General features: G+C 49.0%; 1 protein-coding gene across 7 annotated transcripts in view; it reads right to left on the reverse strand.

Annotated features, from left to right (window-relative positions):
* Window positions 1–20,927, reverse strand: part of PFKFB3 (6-phosphofructo-2-kinase/fructose-2,6-biphosphatase 3) — a 42,510-nt gene that overhangs the window by 9,235 nt on the left and 12,348 nt on the right. For 2 of the 7 annotated variants that reach the window (XM_031506796.2, XM_077783693.1), the window contains exons 1-11: window positions 14,543–15,216; window positions 9,995–10,073; window positions 5,673–5,798; window positions 5,236–5,332; window positions 5,065–5,131; window positions 4,172–4,246; window positions 3,814–3,870; window positions 2,037–2,161; window positions 1,104–1,311; window positions 705–851; window positions 460–564 (exon numbers count right to left, since the gene is read on the reverse strand). In XM_031506796.2, coding sequence (XP_031362656.2) covers window positions 460–564; window positions 705–851; window positions 1,104–1,311; window positions 2,037–2,161; window positions 3,814–3,870; window positions 4,172–4,246; window positions 5,065–5,131; window positions 5,236–5,332; window positions 5,673–5,798; window positions 9,995–10,073; window positions 14,543–14,626 — 1,170 coding nt within the window. In that variant the 5' untranslated portion in view covers window positions 14,627–15,216. Of the gene's footprint in view, window positions 1–459; window positions 565–704; window positions 852–1,103; window positions 1,312–2,036; window positions 2,162–3,813; window positions 3,871–4,171; window positions 4,247–5,064; window positions 5,132–5,235; window positions 5,333–5,672; window positions 5,799–9,994; window positions 10,110–14,542; window positions 15,217–20,927 lie in introns of those variants that run through there. The other 5 variants (XM_077783695.1, XM_077783694.1, XM_021530933.3 and 2 more) reach the window with 4 other exon arrangements.

Here is a 20,927-nt window from a genome sequence, read left to right on the forward strand (position 1 = left end):
ACAGCCTAAAAGTATCATCCAGAACTGAGGCGAATTCCCACCTCATTGTGTCACACCCTGAAAGCAGACTGCCAGGAACAGAGATATTACCATCAGCCCTTAGGGAATGATACTGAGAACAAGGTGAAAATTACTTTTTTTGGAAATGAAAGGAAAGAAAATTAGGGCAGCACAAAACTGTGAGCAGATATAACCATGGTTGGACTAGAAACCTCCAGAGACCTTTCCCTACTAATTTGCTATAAAGTCAGTGGGACTGTTTGTTAAGTGATATATTTCTTATTGAGATCTTCATATGCCAAGATTTCACAAGACCTCGGGGCAGAAGTAAACATGAGCCCCGCTCTCTTTTAATTCTAGTTTCTTGGAGCTCCCACTGCTCCTCTGCTCAAGAGTAGAGGACAGAATGAGGAAAAAAAGGCCACATTTAAAGTAAGTTTTGTGTCTCTGCAGACCTACCTCCCCAGAAGGATAACGGTAGTAATATTTATCCTGATCCCGCAGGGCAAATTCCTCTGGATGCTGCTCCCTGATTTCTTCATAGGTCATTTCTTCACACACCCCCTGCCAGGGCAGGACAAGCATGAGGTTACTGGACATGCCCAAGTCAAACAACATCAACACAGCCACCAGACAAAACCTCACTTTCTCTTGTTCAGCACCAACCAGCCCCATGCAGCTGCTGTGGCTGCACAGATACTCACAGCATCGATTTCGTTGAGTGCTTTCCACTGCTCATAGGGCAGCTGGAGAGCTTCTGCTGTTTGGATTGTCCTCTTTAGCTGGCTGGTCCAAATTTTGAGGTCCTTCAGGTTCTGCTCTTCCACGAATTTGTTCAGGGCCACTGCAAACTGTGGGACATAAGGAAAAAAAAAAAAAAAAAAAAAAAAAAAAAAAAAAAAAAAAAAAAAAAGGTTGATTCCTGGTCCACAGCTTCCCAATGGGCTTTTCTTCCCAGGCAGAAAGGTCAGCCTTGTGCTCAGGGGAAGGGCAGCCACACATTCACTGATCTGCAGGATGGACCCTCAGCAGCTCAGGCACAGCACCTACTACAGCCACATCACTCCTGGAAGCCAGAGGGGGACATTTTCCTCCTCCCTCACCTTCTTGCCCCTGTTGGAGAGGCCAGAGTCCCCTCCAATCCTGCCCTTCAGGTTGAACTCGCTCTCCCCGTGCCGGCAGAGGTAAATGGTGCGGGGCTGGACGTGGATGTTCATCAGGTAATAAACAATCCTGCTCTGGATGTGATCCTGAACCCTGTTGACCAGGAACCGCCGGCCCACGTCGATGACTTTGATGAGAGAAAGTTCCCTGGGGACAGACAGAGATGTCATTCTCCAAAGCAGCCCCGTGAGTTATCTCTGTCCATGTAATCACCCAGCTCAAAGGATTTCCTGCAGGCTATTTTCAGCAGGGAGCCAACAGGTAGTGGGGATTCATGGAGAGCTGAATAGCAGCAGTGTAATCGCCCCCCCTCCTCTTGCAGCAGTAAAGAGGATTAAACAGGACTAACAGGGAACATGCTCCTCCCCAGGACAGGGACAATCCACACAGGGCACACAGAAGTGTTTGTGAGCAGTGGAAAGGGCTGGGAGGTGCCTGCAGAGTCAGGCAGGACAGCAAAACTCTTCCAAGGCACACAGCCACCAGGCAGAAGCCACAAGGCTTGCTCAATCCTGTGGTTTGAGCCAAGCAGTCCCTTCCTTTAACTGGGACAATGGAAAAAAAGCAACTCAACCACTCAAACTCAAGTGCTTTCCCAAAGCCTTTGTATTTAGACCTGCAGAACAAGGTTGAAAACAGCTCATCTGAACCCAGAAGAGCTTGGGAAGGCATCAGTGCCCATTTCCCTGGCACAGGGCCTGGGGAAACCAGCATTTTCCTATAAAAGGCCTGAATTCAAGGTGAGGCCTGGCCATAAATCATTCTAGCACAGTCAGGCATTTGAAGACAAAGTGAATACAGCTCCACCCTTCACTGCTCTTCTCCTGGGAGAGGGCAGGTGCTCAAGGCAGCTCAGAGTCAAGGTCTTCTACCTGTCATAGTCATCAGGGTCGAGGGGCTGGTAGCTGGCTTGGTAACAATTGATCCTCTTCATGAAATCCTCCATGGCATCAGTGGAATTACAGTCCCGGTAATCTGGGCTGGACAATTTGACTTCCTGCAACAGAAAAAAAAACATGCCACAAGGAGAGGTTAGGAAGCTTTCCAAGCCAGACAATGCTAATCTGGAATTTCCAAGTCCTGCCAAATCCAGTGATCAGTTGAATCTAAGTGATGACTGCTTTATAGTCATCACTCACAGAGCAGAAAAGTAGCGAATTAGACCCAAAACCAAGCATCAGGTGGGAGAATTTGGTATCAACCATTGCCTGATTAGCACAGACAGTCCACTCCCTTTCTCCCAAGAGATGGGCTAGCACTCTACCACCCAACAGCAGGAAAACTTAGCTTCCTAATGGCTAAAAAAAACCTCATCAGGTTCAAATTCAAGCTGAGAAAGGGAAGTGCATGAACATAGGCAAGATGCTTATCCCAGCTCAGCAGCAGGACAGCAACATTCAACCTCTTTCTGTGCATTATTTGCTGCAAGCTGTTGGGCTGAAAGACACTAGAAACAGGCAGTGTGAATACCCACAACCCCTACAGACTACATCCTGCCTGAACTGATCTAACAGGCTGTTCTTCCTGAAGATTTGGGGTTGAACAGCAACATTACACATTGGGAACTTCCTGAAACCAACAGGATAACACAATGGATCAACACATGTGGCAACATCTCAGGCCTGGGGTGTATTTTCCACACTGATCCCAGCACTAAGAGCACCATTCATCTGCAGTTCCCTGTGCAGCAAAATCCCATGCTCAGCTAGGAGCTGATTTTCTCCCCCTTCAAGCATTAGTTTCCAAATAAAGGGATTAAAATCCTCCAAAAAAAAAAAAAAATCCAGCTTGGGGAAAAAAAAAAACAAACTAGTCAACTGAGCATTTTGTTGTTGAAAAGGCTGTATGCAACCTCCCAGTTAGTTGGTCACTGGGATAACAGCTCCCAGCAGGAGCAAAAGACACTCTTCAGCCCCTGGCTGGCAGCACAATTTGCCTCCAGTGAAGCCACATTGGCTGTCAACAACCACTTTTTATCTTCCATGTGCCTCAGCAGAGTTTCCAGGACGATCTGCTCCATTATCTTCCCAAACACTGATGTGAGTCCCCCAGTTCTGTCAGGTTTTTGTTTTTCCTAGCCCAATTCCTGGCTGCTCAGACAATGTCTGTATTCCTCCCAGGCTGCCTGTCCTTGCTTCCATCCTCTCTCTGTAGGCTTCCTTTTAGTGTTGGGGTTCATCCAGGAGCTCCTTGTTCATCCTGGCATTTTTGATGGCTGCTCCTTTGCTGGGAATGCATCACAGCTGAACTTGGAGAAGATCCTTCACCATGTACCAGTTTTCTTGGGCCCCTCTTCCCTCCTGGGTTTTTTATCCCACACTACTCCAGGCCAAAATCAGCTCTTCTGACATTTCAGGTCAGAGCTACTGCAGCACAGGCTGCCCTGGAGCTTCACATTCCTCACCAGCCCCTCCTTATTGGTGACAGAAAGGTGCAACAGAGAGCAAACAAGGAGAGGTGCTGTCCCTTGGAGAAGGAAGTCACCAACACATTCCAGGAACCTCCTGGATTGCCAGTGCCATGCTGTGCTGCCCCTCCAGCAGATACCAGGGTATTTGAAGCCCACCATAAAGATCAGAGCTCGTGAAGGTGATGCCATTCCTGCCTCTCTATGGAGGGAAAGCAAAAGCAGGACACTTCCACACTTACCATAACGTTGGTGGCAACTACGTTGGGATCATTGCAGACAGATTCAATGAAGAACACCTGTGAAGCAAAGCAAAGCTCAGCTGAAAGCCACCAGCAAGGTTTGTAACATCCAGCCAGCTCCTTGCTCAACCCAACCTCCTCCCTGCTTGACCAGAGCTCTCCCTCTGCCCTGCTCCCATCCTCTCCCTCCCCATGGCTCAGTACAGGGAATGAAGGAAGAGTTTTTTTAAAATCAAACCCAGCAGTGAAATCTCCCTCACACAGGAGCAGCATGAGGATAACACATGAGTGAGGGAAGACAGACCAACTCTGCACTGCATGGACTTCACAATGCAGGCATCAGCCCCATGGCACCCACCTTGAACCCGTTCTCTTTGGCAAAGTTCAGGATCATATCTCTCCTCTCCCGTGTGGTATTGGTGGCATCAAAAACCTTTGAAAGCAAAAGATCTCAATTAGCACCACAAAAGCCTGGTTGTCCAGAGAGCCCCTCCTCAGAGAAGGGACTGCAGAGAACCTTTGGGGCTGCCAAAGCTCAGAGCACCTCTGGTGTTGGAACTCAAAATGTCTCTCAGACATTTTTAGAGGTTCCAGGCCTTGGTCAGAAGCATTTTAGACCCTGGCAGGCAGCTGGAAACAGCTGTGATTTTGGGTTTGAGCCATGGAATGAGTTACCAACTTTGAAGGAGGAACAAGCAGTCACAAAGGGTTAGAGAGTATAGTAGAAGTAGTTACAAGACAGAGTGAAAATTTTTTTAGTATGGTACAGGGGGGCTTTAGCACCTGTACAGGGGGGCTTTTACTTTGTACATGGGGCTCAGAAGTTCTAAGATGGAGGAAAGTGGGCTGATCCTGTTCTTCCTCCTTCTTCCTTGCCTCCATGTCTTGGTGATGCTGGCATTTGTGGATTGGTTTAGAGTAGAAAAGCACTTTGCAACATAGGTATTGGGGATAAACTGTAAACATATAATACGTAATATATCATATAAAAGATAGCAGCAGCCCTGGGTGTGGGGAGAGAAGAAGACAACAGACAGAGGATGTCAGTGTGTGTGTGTGCCTCTGCCTGAGCCGCTGACCAAACAGCCGCAGCCAGAGAAGAAAATCTTTTAGATAACTTGCAATAAACTGCCTTGAGACTGAACAACAAGAGGCTGTGGAGTTTTTCTTTGGAAGCTCGGGTTGGAGGAGACTTTTCCACCACACCAGACCCCCGACCAAGCCCGGGGCTCTCACGCTCTGGGAGCTCACCGCGATCTGCCCGGCCTCCTCCGTCAGGTACAGCTTCACATCCCGCAGGGCAGCCATGGCACATTGCCTGCAAAGGAGGGGACACCCTGACGTCCTCTGGGTGTGGTGGCCACCCTGGAGTTACCAAGCCCAGTACAGATTCGGGTTTGAGCTCTCGGAACCCACTCTCACCTCCTGACTTTCATGGCTTCCTCGTTGTCAGGCCGGAAGAAGTCATAGGAGCTGTAATGCTTCACGGCCTCGCGGCGATACTCCCCAACGTTGAAAACTAGGTGGGGAAAGCAAAAAAAAAAAAAAAAACAAAAACCATCAAAATGAGGGACATGACTCAATTGTGCAGCTTCTGCAGGTATCAAAATGAGGGGCATGACTCAGTTGTGCAGTTTCGGCAAGCTGGGGACAAGAAATTACATCCTCAGGGCATCCCTTGGTCTTCAAAGTGAAGGAGAATCTGGCTGCATGAGGATGTGAAAAGACAAGATATGTGGCCTGTGGGATCTTGGAAACATCCCCCACTGCCTCTCAGCTCCCAAGGCACTGATCTAGAAGAATTCCTGAGGACCAGACCTCCTGCTTTCCCCAGGTAAGGCAGGCAGTGCAAGCGTTACCTTTTGTGGGGACACCGATCCAGTTGAGGTAGCGAGTCAGCTTCTTGGAGATGTAGGTCTTGCCACGGGCTGGGAGGCCAACCATGACTATCACAGTGGGGGAATTGGCAAGCTGAGGCCCACAGGCTGCAAGAAAAAAAGAGAAACTGTTAATTCTTCATCTTATCCTGCATCGACCCTACAAGTAACTTGTTTTTAATCTGGACTCCTTCCAAGTCCTTCAGCAGCTGGAGGAAACTTGAAAGCCACAGCAAGAACATCCTGATGGGTGTGCAAAACAGGCAAGGAGCCAGCAGCTGGTCCAGGCTCCCTGGAGAGCCTCTGCGCCTCAGTTTCTTCATTTGCAACCAAAATAAACCATAATTTAAAAAATAAAATTTAAAATCAAGGCAAGCACAACTTCACATTCCAATGGCTTGGTAATTCCATCAAAAGCTCAAGGATAGCCAAGGACTTTGGACTCATCCCTGCAGCAGTGCCTGTGCTGAAATACCAGGTCTGGTCCAAGCTCTTCACCCACAGAAAGCATCTCCCAAAATCTCTGACTGGATTCCTAGCCGACACACAGCCAGCTAACTGGATTTTCTCACGACAAACAAGGTAAGAGAAGCACAGAACTAGCAGCATTTAAAAGCAGACATCCAAGTGGTTTATCCTTTTTTCTTCATAAACCCTAGCTGGGTTTTGTGGGTTTTTTTGGGTTTTTTGTTTTTTTTTTTTTTTTTATTTTTGGTTTTTGGTTGGTTTTTTTTTTGTGAAGAGGGTCCATGTCAAACAGCTGGAAAGAAAACCCAGAGGCAGCATTTGCAGGACAGATGGGACCCTGCAGGGGATTTCTCACCCACCCTTGCATCCACCCGGTGAGCACAGAGACCTCAGAGGAAAGGAATGCAGGGAGTGAGTGGCTGGTGGCAGAGCCATAAAACCCAGCTTAATTATGGCCTGGGTGGAGAGCTCTGCTTGCCTGTCACAGCTGCCTGAAGGTGGGACCAGGGATGCCAGGGGCTCCCAGGGATGGCTGGGGTAGGTTTTTGTCAACGTGGATCTAGAAAGGCCAAACAAGCTGAGAGGTGCCCACAGAACATGCAAAGCACATGGGATTACCTTCCCCTTCTAAGAAAATAAATAAATCCAGCAGCTGGAGAAACCAAGGAAGATTCATGGCAGTGGTACCCAGATGACAGAGAAGAGCTACCCATCATCTTCCTAAGTTTCTTACCAAAGCAAACTCAGCAGGCAAGGATTAAAAACTACCTAAAATATGTTTGGTGTTTTTTTGTTTTTTTTTTTTGTTTCATTCCCCTGGCTGGGGTTTCCCTCACACTCACTCCCTTTGTGCAACCTGCCCCCACACCCAGTGCTGCATTTCAAAACCCCAGGGCAGCTCCCAAAAATGTTGGCAGCAAGTGCCAATTTTCTGTGCTGGGGCACAAGGGAGCTGTGCAACACACCAAGAAAAATACTTTTCCCCACTCCAACAATGTCACATCCTCATCCAAGTTATGGGTGCAAGCCTGTTTTACACAACACCCACACGCTTATTAGATAAAGGGAGGAGGAAGGAATAATACCTGAATAAGGAAACTTTTCCTTTCCCTACCTGCCAGTGTGGACAAAGGATCTCAAAGAGTAGAGCCAAGAGGATTTAGGGCCATTAATAAACACTCCAAGAGTAAAGGGACAATGCTGGGTACTGTTCATGTCCCTGTGGCTCCAGACAGCTGTGACAGCCCCAGGGCTGGCACTGTGTGGGCACACACATGTCACCTCCAAAGGCTGCTGCAAGAGTTAAACACCTCTAATTCAGCAATCTCCCAATTTTTACTGCCCTTGCACAATGGAACAGCACCTGTGAAGCACCTCCCAAAGCACCATGGCATCAGTGAGCAACATTTCATCAGGAGTCTGAGCCCAAAGCAAAAGTCCCAGGGAAACTTTGCATCAGGGATGAAACAGAACCCAGTGTTTTGCTCCCAGTCTTTCACAAAGGCCTCATTCATCATTTCTTTTCACCACTGCTGGGAAGCCATCAGGGATTTCAATACATATTCATTACTCCTTATCGACATCTAGCCAGGTAAGTCAAGGCCAGGGATGATTTTCAGAGGGTATTTAAAAGGAGCTTATCGCTTTTGCTATTTGCCAGAAAGTCAGCTTCACCAGCGGGTAAAAGGAAAAACAAAACAAAACAAACCACCCCACCCAGCCCAAAAGGGAAGAAAATTTGCTTCCATAAAAAGTCGGATAAAACAGCCAGCTCCCCACTTCGGGCATTTTTACTGTCTCCTCCCTAAGTATTCCCCAAAACCTCCCACAAGCCCAAACTGCTCCACGTTCTGTTAGTCCTATTGCCCTTTGCCCAGCTTCTTCCCGCTGCAATTCCAACACCTCCAGGGATGCGCGGTCCTGCGATGGATGCCAACACCCGCGGCGTGTGCTCCGCAGCCAGCGAGCCGCAGGCACGGGAAAAAGCAGCGATGGGATGGATGGAGAGAGGCGGTGGCAGCCCTTTCCCTCCCGGAGCATCCCCTCCCCTCGCTGGCTCTGCCCAGCGCCTTCGATGGATCGACTTTCCCAGCCCCTACGTGAGAGACGTGCGGCGTGACAGCAATTTAATGGATCGCCGGCAAAAGGGCAGCCCAAGGCATGGCTGCAGCCTCCCCTGGACCGGCCACCACACAGCCGGACTCGTTATTGCACACCCGGGATGGGAGATTTCGCATCCTCCAAAGGATGCTCCCAGGGATGCGCCCGCTCCCTCCGGGCATCGCGCTGGAAGCGGTCCCCGTTATTCCTCCCTTCCCACCCAGCTTTGCAGCCCTCGCTCTTTTGTTGCTGCTGAGGAATGAATAGCACCTCGCGTTTAAAATACCTCGAGTTAAAAAAAGACTAAGCTAAAAAAAAAAACTCTTCTCACATTGAACAGCGTGGCTCGCTCCCACCCCAAGAAAAGATAATTACAAGCCACATTATGTTATTAATAAGCCCCTCGGTGCCATAATATATCAAATATGTTAAGTTTTTCCCGCTGCCAAAAGGAGCTCTCTCTGAGAAACCAGGCGAACGAAGTGGCAAAAAACCACTGCATGCACAAGGGAGTTCTTTCAGAGGTGCCAGTCCTTGAGAAAAATCCAGCCACAGAGACACACGTGCAAAGCATTAAGCCGGGAGACGTTTTACCCCACTCTAAGCAAAGCCCCTTGGCTACCCAGATGTGCAGCCTGTTGCTGAAATCCATTTCCTCGGCAGCTGCCGCCGCAGGGCTGCCCTTGCCAGGCACAGGCTGCGCATCCCAACATCTGCTCCAGGGTGCCTGACCCACAACCGGGGGCAACAGCATCTGGCAAGTTCATAGGATACCTACTTTTTAAAATATTATTATTACTATTTAGGAGAAACTTTCCAGCCAAGGTAAATAAACATCGGATGCGACTTGAAGCGCCTGATGAAGGCAAGCAGCGGAAAGACTGATTCACCCAAGCCACTTCCATCCCTCGGCAGGCTGCAGTGCCACCCCCTCCATCCCGGCTCCGCGCATTCCTGCGCCGCTCGTTCAGTCAGGAATCGCACAGCTGGCAGGCTGTCCCTGTAGCTGGTGGGTGACTTAAGGAGCCGCTTCCTGAGCTTTCAGATCGGCTCACGATTTAAGATTTGGTTTATAGCAACACCGGAAGGACCCAAACATTTTTATATTCCGAGGTTCAGAGATAAGGGGAAACCACTGCAGAAGTTTGAGCGCTAATTTCTGCCTCCTCCTCCACCTGCCTCCTCTTCCCCACAGGGTTAAATAGCAAAGTGCAAACAGCTGATGCTTGTTTGAGGCTTTTTACCCCTAAATACATTGCCCTAGTCCTCAAAAAAATAAAAAAATTAACACACTCATTGGACAGGATTTGGAGCAACCTGATCTAGTGGAAGGTGCCCTGTCACATGGCAGGAGGATTGCGGAACGAGATTATCTGTACGGCCCCTTCCAACCCCAACCATTCACGATTCCACCATTAACAAATCCCCGGGCGAGCCGCTGGACACTGTAAAAATTCCCAGCTGAGCTGGCACCGGCGGGGCGAGGCGCACAACCTGCTCCCTTCCCTCTGCATCCCAGGGCTGGCAGCGCAGAGTGGAAACGGGGCCAGGCGTGTCGCGGCGCCGTGCGACAGCAGCCGGCTGTCGCCTGGGATGGCAGCGGCTGGGATGCGGGCACCGCCGGGATGCTGGGGCACGGCGGGGATGCTGCGCGGAGAGAAGGGAGAGCTTCCCACCCAGCCCGCGGCTCCATCCCGATCCCCATCCCGCCGGGATGCTGCCGTGCCCGTACTCACAGCGGCGGGGCAGCGCCGGGCGGTTGTCATTGGGAAGCCAAATCTTCTGGATGCGGCTTTGCGTCAGCTCCATGGGCATCTTTAAAACAAAGGTCTTTTTGCGCTCCGCGTCCACCTTGATGCGTTCGCGGGAGGGAGGAGGAGAAATAAAAAAAGGGGGAGGGGGGGAAGGAGTGGGGGAAATATATGATAAAAAAATAGATAATAAAAAGGGCTTTTGTTGCAGTCGGTGGTTTGGGCGAGCGGCTGCGGCGCTTTCGGATGCTGCTGCGAACCTCGTGAAGGTTTTGCGGCAGGAGGGGGAGGAGGAGGAAGAGGAGGGCCGGGTCTGCAGGGCACAAAGCCGGGCAGGAACGGCCCCAGCGCAGCCGCTGCGCGCTGAGAGGGAGCGAGGGCGAGCCCCGCTGCGAACCACGGCGTGGAAAAAAAAAATCGATATATATATATATAAAAAATTTTAAAAGTATCTTCCCTCTTAAATTGGGGAAAAAAAAAAAATAACCAGAAATGCAGGAGAATCTCCACGCGAGGCAGCCGGGGAAGGAGCGGTACTACAGCGCTGGCCGCTGCTCGACTCGGCTCGGCTCCGCTCACGATGTGCCGGCAGCCGCCGCGCCGCCTATTTCTATCCCGACAGGCCGGGACCGCCCCGGGGCGGGGCGGGACGGGGCCGGGCCGGAGGAGGAGGAGGAGGAGGAGGATGAAGGGGGAGGAGGATGAAGGGGGAGGAGGATGAAGGGGGAGGAGGATGAAGGGGGAGGATGAAGGGGGAGGAGGATGAAGGAGGAGGATGAAGGGGGGATGCCGGCGCGGCCCCTGCCGCCCCCTGGCGGCCGCGGCCCGCACTGCAGCGCGGACAAAGGCCGCGCTTTGTTCCGCGGGGGGAGCGCGACACCGACCCCGCCCCCACAGCGGGAATTTGGGGTGCGCAGGGGACCCCCGACTAAAATATCCATGGTTAAATTGGATAAATAAACGCTCTGTTTCACTCCTCGCGTCTTTTCAATCAGCGACGGAAAATTATGCAAAATGATGAGGATTTTTTTTTTTTAGATAAAAGGAACATGAAAACTCGATTATAAATAACTTCTAAAAAATACTTTTAGCAAAAGGAATAAAAGGTGTAAAGAGAAAAAATAATTTAAATTAATTAAGAAAATAAAATAGGGAATAGAGGAGAAGGTAAGAAGGGGAAAAGAAATAAGCTTTTAAAAAATTGGGAATAAAGTTAAATAAAATAAAAAATAAAATCAAAAATTAAACGAGAGACAAATAAAATAAAAGCTATTTTAAAAAATAAAAATAGAGGGAGGAAAAAAAGAGAAAGGAACACTAAGTGCAACAGCGGTGGGATGGGGGGGGGGCTCCGCCGGCGCGCCCCTTGCGCCCCTCACTCCGCGCTCAGCGGGTTCGGGGGGTCCCGGGGGCCGGGGGATGCCGGGGGTCCTGCGGGCCGGGGGATGCCGGGGGATGCCGGGGGCCGGGGGATGCCGGGGGATGCCGGGGGTCCTGCGGGCCGGGGGATGCCGGGGGATGCCGGGGGTCCCGGGTCCCGGGGGATGCCGGGGGATGCCGGGGGTCCCGGGTCCCGGGGGATGCCGGGGGATGCCGGGGGTCCCGGGTCCCGGGGGATACCGGGGGATGCCGGGGGTCCCGGGTCCCGGGGGATGCCGGGGGATGCCGGGGGTCCCGGGTCCCGGGGGATACCGGGGGATGCCGGGGGATGCCGGGGGTCCCGGGGGATGCCGGGGGTCCCGGGGGATGCCGGGGGTCCCGGGGCCGGGGGATGCCGGGGGCCGGGGGATGCCGGGGGTCCCGGGGCCGGGGGATGCCGGGGGTCCCGGGGCCGGGGGATGCCGGCCCGGCGCTCCCGCACGTCGCTCACGTCGCACATGCGGTGCGGAGCCGCCTCCCCCGGGGGGGATGCTCGGGATGCGGCGGCTCCGCCTCCGCCCGCGGCCGCTCCGCCCCGCTCCGCTCCGCGCCCGGGCGCGCCGGGAGCCGCCGGGGCCTCCCTGCTCGCAAACGGGCGCGTAACCCTAATTTTTTAGTCGATATTTTAAAATTTTAATATTATTTTAATGTAACAATCCCGTTTCATTATTTATTATTTAATGTTTTCATATAATTATTTTATGTTTTATTATTTTATCATTTTACTATTAATTTAATTGTTCTTAATGTCATGTTCATATACAATATATATTATTGTATTATTATATTATATTATATTATATTATATTATATTATATTATATTATATTATATTATATTATATTATATTATAGTATTGTATAGTATAGTATAGTATAGTATAGTATAGTATATTACTGTATTGTATTGTATTGTATTATATTTTCATTATTATTACTACATTTTTCATTATTATTATATTTTTCATTATTATTATATTTTTCATTATTATTATTATATTCGCATTATTTTATTAATTTATTAAATTTAATAATCCACTCAATCCACCCACCAGGTTCCTGCAAGTTACGTTTCCACTCTAAATTAGGCTACCAACTGCACCCCAGCAATGCTGACATCCCCACACAGCCTCTGTTTGCAGCACAGAGGGGTTGGCACCACCCTGAGAATTCCTGTGACGACACCCAAACCCCAAACACGCAGGTGCTGAAACCCCCTGGTCCCACCTGGCCTGGAGGGGTTTCTTTGGAAGGATTCTGGGTGGGAATTTGCCACGGCAGGGAAATGTGGGAATGTGTCACGGGTGGGAAGAGCTCTAGAGGTGGGAGCATCTTCTCTGATGGTGTTTAATACAGCAAATTTTGCTTCAGAATTTAAAGCCTGATAAGGAGCATCTCAGATACCTAAAATGTTCAATAATATTTTTTTACTTAGGGCATTTTCCTCCTCTGGAAGTAACAGCTTGTATTTTTATAACGTATTTAGAAGGAAGATATTTTTGATTAATTCCTTACATGGAGCCAAGATGAAGTAAAAAGTGCACAATCTTTCCCTCTCCTACACAGGGAAAAAATATTCACAGGCAAAAAGAAAAAAAAATTAAAAAGAAATTTAAAAAAAGCTACTATGAGTGAGCTGGAAAAGAAGCAGAGATTTGGGATGTGGGAAGGAAGATGGGAGAGAGCTGTGAGTGCTCCAGTTGGCAAGGATGAGATGGGAGTCAGGCACAACAGCCCTCCCTGGACCACTCTGCACAAATCCCCAAATCCTTTTCACATGTAGGGCAACAGAAAGCCGGTTCCCAGCTAGAGCATGAGTCAGAAGGAGGACAAAAATTCACATGATTTTACAGGACAAGGAATTGGGGCATCATCCCCCTTCCTCCAGCAGCTCTCTCCCCTCCCCGTGGCTCTTTTTCACCACCCCCACGACATGAAAAGGAGCCCGAAAGCAAAACCCTGCCTGAATTAAAATCACAGTCGCTTCAAATTAGATCCACCTAGTAACTCTTGGCTTAGAAACTCCTAAATAACTGGAGCGGAAAGCTTCAACTCCGAAATAAGTGGCCTGGATTTCAAAGGCACCAGCACCCAGCTGCTTCGAGGGAGGTCAGCTGGAAGAAGCACTACTATTTTTAAGGCACTTGCACCCTGGGGAGAGGGCAGGGAGCAGGACAGCACTAGGTACACTCAGAGGATTATTTTTCCCCCTCCCAAATTGTGCTATGCAAAAAAAAATCCCAGCTTCCTAAAAATAGCACTTGGACTGGTAAACAAAATGTTGCTCGCAGCTGCTGCGATAGGAGCCCAAAGGGGGTGCTTAGCTCAGCGATTTTTCAGGAAATCAAGTCACTGATGCAGCCTGAATGCTGTCAGGAAGATGTGTCAGCTCCCAGAGAGCCACCACAGGCACAGTGTGCCATGGGACAGCCAGTGGTGCTGGCCCACAGAGGGTGCAGGGAGGAATCAAGCAGCCAGAGCAGGCTGGAGGTGCTGCCATACACACCCCAGTCAGGAACTGGCAGATATTTAATAAATGAGAAGGGACAGGGGTATAAATGTAATGCCAAGGTTTGAAATACGAAAGTCCCGGTGGTAGATGGGAAAAAAATTAACCTTGAGCATCCAAGGGATGAATGCTGCAGGTCCAGAGAGGTGGGAGAGGGAAGTACAAGAAGGGAAAGTCTGGCAGAGAAGGGGAAAACCCCCATTTCTGTGAGAACGGGACACCCAGCTCTTACGGGGTTCACAGTCTTCAAACTTCTCTGAAACACCAAAACTAAAACCTGTCAATTCCCTCTTTTTTTCCACTGCAGCTCCAACATCTAACTCACCTAGCAACAGTGGCATTAGGCTCTGGATGCATCCCAAAACAACAGCTCCAGACTTCATTCTCCATCCCCTTTGGAAGAACCTACTGGTGACCAGCCAGCCTGGCCTGACATCCTCCCTGTGGCATCAAAATGCCAGTACCAGCAGCAATTGCTCTGGCGAGCCCCAACTCTGACTCAGCCATGATTCACCCTCCTCTTTTATGTCTTTTTTTTCTTTTTTTTTTTTTAAATTTATTTATTTGATTCCCTCTAAAGGGAAGGACCTGTCACGTTCTTGCCTACATTCAGTGCAACACGCATCCTCTCCTTCAGACGTGGCACGAGGGTGTAGGGGGGGAGATGCCTGGTGGGATCAGAGTCACACATCCAGGAATTCTTTGCACGGTTAGAATTTGGAAAGGGTGGCTGGGAGCTGTGGGTACATCACTGTGTCGATGCAGCCACACACTGTGCTCCATTCATGGCAGGGCAGCTTCATCTGCAGCAGTTTCCAGTATGGCCTTGGTTTATCAGCCTGAAATGTGGGGACAAAATTCAGAATCACAGCAGGGTTTGGTTTTAAAGGGATTTTCAAGATCATCCACTCTCACACCCCTGCCATGGCAGGGACACCTTCCACTATCCCAGGTTGCTCCAAGCTTCATCCAGCCTGGCCCTGGACATTTCCAAGGATCCAGGGACAGCCACAGCTTCTCTGGGCAACCTCTGCCAGGAGCTCACCACCCTCACAATAAAGAATTTCTCCCTAACATCCCATCCAAATCTACTCGTATCCAGTTTTAAGCCATTCCAAAATGTTCCCTATCCCGGGAGGGTGGTTGCAAAAGTCAGGCAGCAGCTGCCCGGACTCTTATTAGTGTGTTAATGACATTTTCTTTCAATTGAAAAATTTATTCTTGTGGGCTGATCAAGGGGTATTTATATGGATTTCAGAGAGAAAAAAAAAAGACAACCGAAAAAAACCCACAACAACAACAGCAAAAGCAACAGAAAAAAAGTGCTACATTTTGCACTTATAAAAATAATTTTAAATAGTTGGGATACTGAAGAAGCCAAGAAAATTGTCTGCGATATTTTTCGGGGAATTAGATGCTTTCAGAAAGGTCAGGAAGGAAAACCAAGTGGTTGACACCTCCCATTGTCATTGTCAGCTGGAGGCTGAGTAGTTTTCACTGCTGATGGCGCTTTCTTTGGAAGGACTTGGAAAAAAGCTGCTCGTGGCGGGGAGGTGATAAAAGTCTGATTTCTGATTTCTATCAGGCTGATAAAAATGTTTGGATTTGGAGAGGCAGCTGGAGTTCACGGTCCTTTGTTTTCAATCGCCTCCCTGGCCCCTCGCAGGTATTTCAGTTACAGGAATAAATAAACAAGGAGAGAAGTGTGAGCTGTACCTGTATGACCGGGATGTCACCGCTCCCTCTCCCTCGTCCCACCCAGCTCCTGATGCTCAGGAGGGAACACCAGGAGCTCCTGCATCTGTCCCTCTAATGGATCGGGGTGTTTCTGCCATGGAAAATAGTTTTTTTTATTTTATTTTCCCCTTCTCTAAACAAGCTGTGTTTGCTTCCTCATCTCTCGCCTCTGTCCCCTCTGCTCTTGCAGTCTCACACTGCTTTTCTTCCTCCTGCTGCCAAGGGGGACAGAAACCAAGCAAAACCATCTCTTCACGGTATTATCTGCAGACAGGGTTTCCTGCAGGGATGCTGATTTACCCTGAAACCAGCGGAGAGCTGCTGGTCCCTCGGCAGCAGTGAGGGCTCAGGATGCAGGATGCGGGCAGGGCAGGGAGCATCGTGTGCCCGAGCTCTCCCTCCTTTCTCCCACCCGTACAGCCACACGTTCTCCTGGCTGCGGACAAGCCGTGCGGATTTTCAGCCCGTTGCACCCTCTAATTGCACCGATGTGCTCACGAAACTCCTTCCTTGGCCGGCTGTAAGGAATTCCGATCATTGCTGACAACAGCCGGGCGCTGGGACACCGCTGGAGCAAGACCTGGGCTGCCACACGCCTGATCGTGGTTTCAGCTTTGCTTAAAAATAGCCACAAGCAGAGAAAGGGGAATTAATTCAACGGGCTTCAGCTTCTGACATTGAGAAACCAGGGCTGAGCCCCACGGGGGGAAATCCCACCAAGGCACAGGGCATTGCTCACCCCGCGCTATCAGCCCAGTCAAACACTGCACCCAGGGCTGACCTGGCTTTCCTGGCAGCCAAGGGACAGGAAAAGCCAGGAAGGGGTTGCAGAAATGCAGAAATCACCCTCATTCAGCTGGTAAAATGATGGGGACCTCCTGCTTTTGCTCAGCTCCTCGTGTGCTGTCACTGTCATGCTCAGAACGGTGCTGGAACTCTTTCAAGGACAGTAAACTCTTCCTTGGAGTCAACACTCTGCAAAGTTGTTTGTTTGTTTAATTCCTTTTAATTTATAGCTCTTCAGGCAGGAGGACAAGGGTTCAAACCTTATTTTCTTTTGGATGGTAGGATTTGTGCCCTAACTAGAGGTGTTTGGCTGAGTTAAAGGGTAGCAGGAAAGGAAATGGGAGTTGTAAATGCAATGCCTGGCTATGATGAATATGGCAAAGAAGGAAGGATGAGAGCCTGAATTCTATCTCAATTCATCAAATTAAAAGTAAAATCATTCAAAGTTTCCTCCATTATCTTCAGAGTGCCTCCAAATGTGTCTTGGATGATCCTTGGGAGGACCCAGTAAATCTTAAAACCAAAAATGGGGAGGTGTACAATAGGTGTCAATTAGCAAGGACTGATGACCCCAAAGGAGCCTCCCAGATGGAGATTCATATTTAAGAAAGGAGGAAATGAGGTTTATTTGTCATTTCTAAAAATAATTATTGTGGCAAGCACATTTCTCTCTGTGCACCTCTATGAAAAATCCTGAGAGAGAGAAAAAAAAATGTGCTTGCCACAAATTATATTTTGTAGTTCTCAAAAAAATATAATTTGGAGATAACATTCTGAAGTTGCAAACATCCATTAAAGCAGGGACATTTCTCAAAGCTGGCAGATCTGCTCAGAAACTGTTCCAGGGGGATTGAGCAATGTCCTGTGAAAGTTCCTGACCTGACAAGACTAGTGCAAAACAAAACTCACCCAATAAACAGGCTAAATCATAAAGATAATTGACTTCATATGTTGCAGAGAGGGTAGATTTAGGGTAGATATTATTAGAAATTCTTTACTGTGAGGGTGGTGAGGCCCTGGCACTGGTTGCCCAAAGAAGTTGTGGCTGCCCCATCCCTGGAAGTGTCCAAGGTTGGACAGGGCTTGAAGCAATCTATTTTTGTGGAAGGTGTCCCTGCACATGGCAGGGGTTGGGGCTGGATGAGTTAAAAGGTCACTTCCAACCCAGGCCATTCTGTGATTCTACAAAACACAGGTTTCTAAAAGTTGCTAGAGAGTAATTAAATGGCAAGAAGTTGGGATATTCCATTCTCAGGAATTTAATACTGGTTCTCCTTGAAACAAAATCTGGCTGCAGAAGTTCAGGTTTGGTCCTAATAGCAAGGGTCAAAGATTGCAGATCAGTCAGAGAGCCACAATTCAGGTTTTGGCATTGTCAGAGCTTCTGAAAAGACAATATTCACATTAGCCTGACACTGGGTTGAGCCTTCTACTCCCAGGTACTTTCAGTTACATGAAAGCAACACTTCCCTGTTTGCCCTGATATTTTGAGGTGTGAAATTCCCTACTGAAAATCTTGGGGTTGCTTTAGGGTGTAAATCCACAGGTCGTTGAACTTGACTTTAGGTTACCTCATCCCTAATCAAGAGGCCACAACAACCTGGGACAAGGCACTGATCCAGCAAAAAAAAAAATCCTGCTGGTCTGAGAGAAAAGTGTATTTACAGGGCTGCTGTGTCCCCACTGCCAGATCAGATATTCCCTGTCCTGCTGCTGCCAGCAGAACTTGGCACGTGTTACCACAGTGCCTTCTCCGGGAAAATCAGCAGAATTACAGCCATCTGCTCACACCTGAACCAGACCTAATTCAGGACTTTATTGGTTTAACCATAGCTGGGAGCTCAGCCCCACTCTCTCAGTCCCCCACAGTAGGATGGAGGAGACAGCTGGAAGGTAAAAGTGAGAAAACTCATGGGTTGAGGTACAAACAGTTTAATGGGTAAAGCAAAAGCACAAGCAAAGCAAAAGAATGAATTAATTCCCCACTTCCCACACGTTTCCAGTGATCCCCAGGAAAGCAAGGCTCCATCACACGTAATGGTGACTTGGGAAAGCAAACACCATCACCCCGAATGTCCCCCCTTTCTTAAACATGACAAAATGTATTATGGATTATTTTTGGTCAGTTTGGAGTCAGCTGTCCTTATTCTGTCCCCTCCCAACTCCTTGTGTCCTGCCAGCCTCCTCACCGGTGGGGTGAGGAGCAGAAAAGCCTTGACTCTATGCAAGCCCTGCTCAGCAAAAACAAAAACATCTCTGTATTAACAACACTGTTTTGGCCACAAGTCAGAATCACAACCCCAGAGCAGCTACTCTGAAGAAAATCAACCTGTCCCAGCCCAAACCAGCACAGCGCTGCAAAGCAACGCAGCATGTTGGAGATGTGATGGGAAGAACAAAGAATTCCAGCCCTCCTGTATGCGTAGATTGTTACAGGATTTATTTTCATGGAGGTGCCCGGTGGCTGAAGTTGATTGTGCTCACTGAAAAACTTAATTCCCAGTGAGATGCAGCTCTCCAGGTCTGCAGACTCTCAGTGCTGGATGTGAAACCCCCAGGGATGATGAGGCTGTTCAGTGATCACCCTCAGGAAATCACAGCCTGTCATTATCCCCTGGACTTTGCCACTGAACTGTTTCCTAACTCCTCATTACCACCCACCTTTCATTAAGAGCCTGGATCCTTATCTCATCATTGCACGTTATTAAATCAAACAATGGCAAAGGCTGTGGCCTTTCTGGGGCTGACTCACCTCCTTATGTAACAAGCCCGGGCCAGTGACAACCTCAGCATCGTCATGGTGACAGGGAAGAGTCTAAAAAAGTTGCAGGCAACGATGTGGTGAAGCCAGATACCCCAGAGATGCTGGGGAATCTCTTCAAAGTAATGCAAAAAACCGAAAACACAAAGCTCTGGGGGAGAACATGGGCTTGTATTTCTGATTATCAAGGAGGATGTGTTTGTAGGCAGCAGATTAATCACAGCCTAGGAAAAAGGGTATTTTTTTATCTCAGGTCTCAACCCCCGCTGATAATCAGTTTGGCTCCTGATAGAGGGCCTTTTGAAGCAGCATCCCAGAAGGATCTGCATTGCCTGGGAGGCTCAGATGGAAAGGTTCCCCTGAGGGATGCTGAGCAGGGAGGAGGCGTTGAAGCTCTCAGCTCCTGCTATTCTGCCTCCATCCACAGCAAAGCTGTGGGTAGAGTTTGGGAAGGATTTATGTAATTTTGGGGTGTCTACAAGGAACTGGTCACCTTTGACCACTTCTACCACCTGCAGAGGGAAATGGGCACTCACTTGCAGAGAGAGAATTCAGCTGCCCTGCTGTGGGTACTGACTGCAAACCAGGATGAGATGTGTCCTGGAGGAGTTTGTGTCCTCAGACCACTGAGGAAACCTCAGAGCTATGCCCAAAACCATTCCACACACATCTCAGTGCTCTCCAGCACGAGGTGACCCAAAACACAAGTCCTTTCCAACCCAGAGTCCCATGGAGGGAGGAAGAGCAGAGCTTTGGTGAGGAGTTGCATGTCGAAATCGTGTACGTGCCGCGGATCTTCCCACCCACACCTCACCGCTGGCAGCATGTCTGCCCCATGGACAACCTGCTCATCCCTGCTTCCCCACAGGGCTGGCATGATCCAGACAATGGTTGCCCAACAGTGGCCCAGACAGCTCAGCTCTGGCCAAGGAGAGCCACTTTTGGGGCCAGCAGCACTGCTGGGGTTGAGCTGCTCCCTGGGTCAGCCTCCCCAAGGGCTCCCCTCTCCGTTCAGCCTGGTGGAAACCACAAGGCATCCAGAGGTGAGGTCTAAGTGTCCCACTTTTCCAGAGTGGTGCCCTGTGCTTTAAAACTCGAGACCTGCAGGCACTGGTTTTAGGAGTTTGTGAAAGGCAACCAAGAGGGAAAGTGTATGCTCCACAAGCTGAATTTTAGAATAGTAAAGGTCAGTTTTGTTTCCGTATCTTTTGCTGGAGCTCCTTACAGTCAAAACCTCTCTCAGGAAACCTCCAATTTCCTAACAGCTCTCCTGACTGAGTTTTGGACCCAAATCACTGGAATCAGATCACACAGATTGCTGGAATGCAGAAAGTAAATAACCAAATTTCATTATCATGGTTTTCTTAAAATTCTTCCACTTATGGAGCAATGATTTTAGTGCATTTAAGCCCTAGCAGATGATTTTCATTTGTGTATTTAATTTACTTTTTTCTATGCCATGGAGACCTGGCTGGGAAAGGGAAAAAAATTATAAAATCATTGAAAAACATCTAAGAATTAGTTTCTTCTTTCCCTGATATTTTTCAATCAGACATGAAAAATACGAATGGAAAATTTCTCTGGAATTTTGGGGCAAGCTGAAACAATATGGGGAGCTTGCTGCCAACATATTTTCTCAAATACATTTATATTTTCCAACCCGCAATGACAAGCTGGTAACAGCTCCTTGGGGAAAAAAAAAAAAAGA

This window comes from Lonchura striata, chromosome 5, assembly GCF_046129695.1.
Source record: "Lonchura striata isolate bLonStr1 chromosome 5, bLonStr1.mat, whole genome shotgun sequence".
Taxonomy (NCBI): Eukaryota; Metazoa; Chordata; class Aves; order Passeriformes; family Estrildidae; genus Lonchura; species Lonchura striata.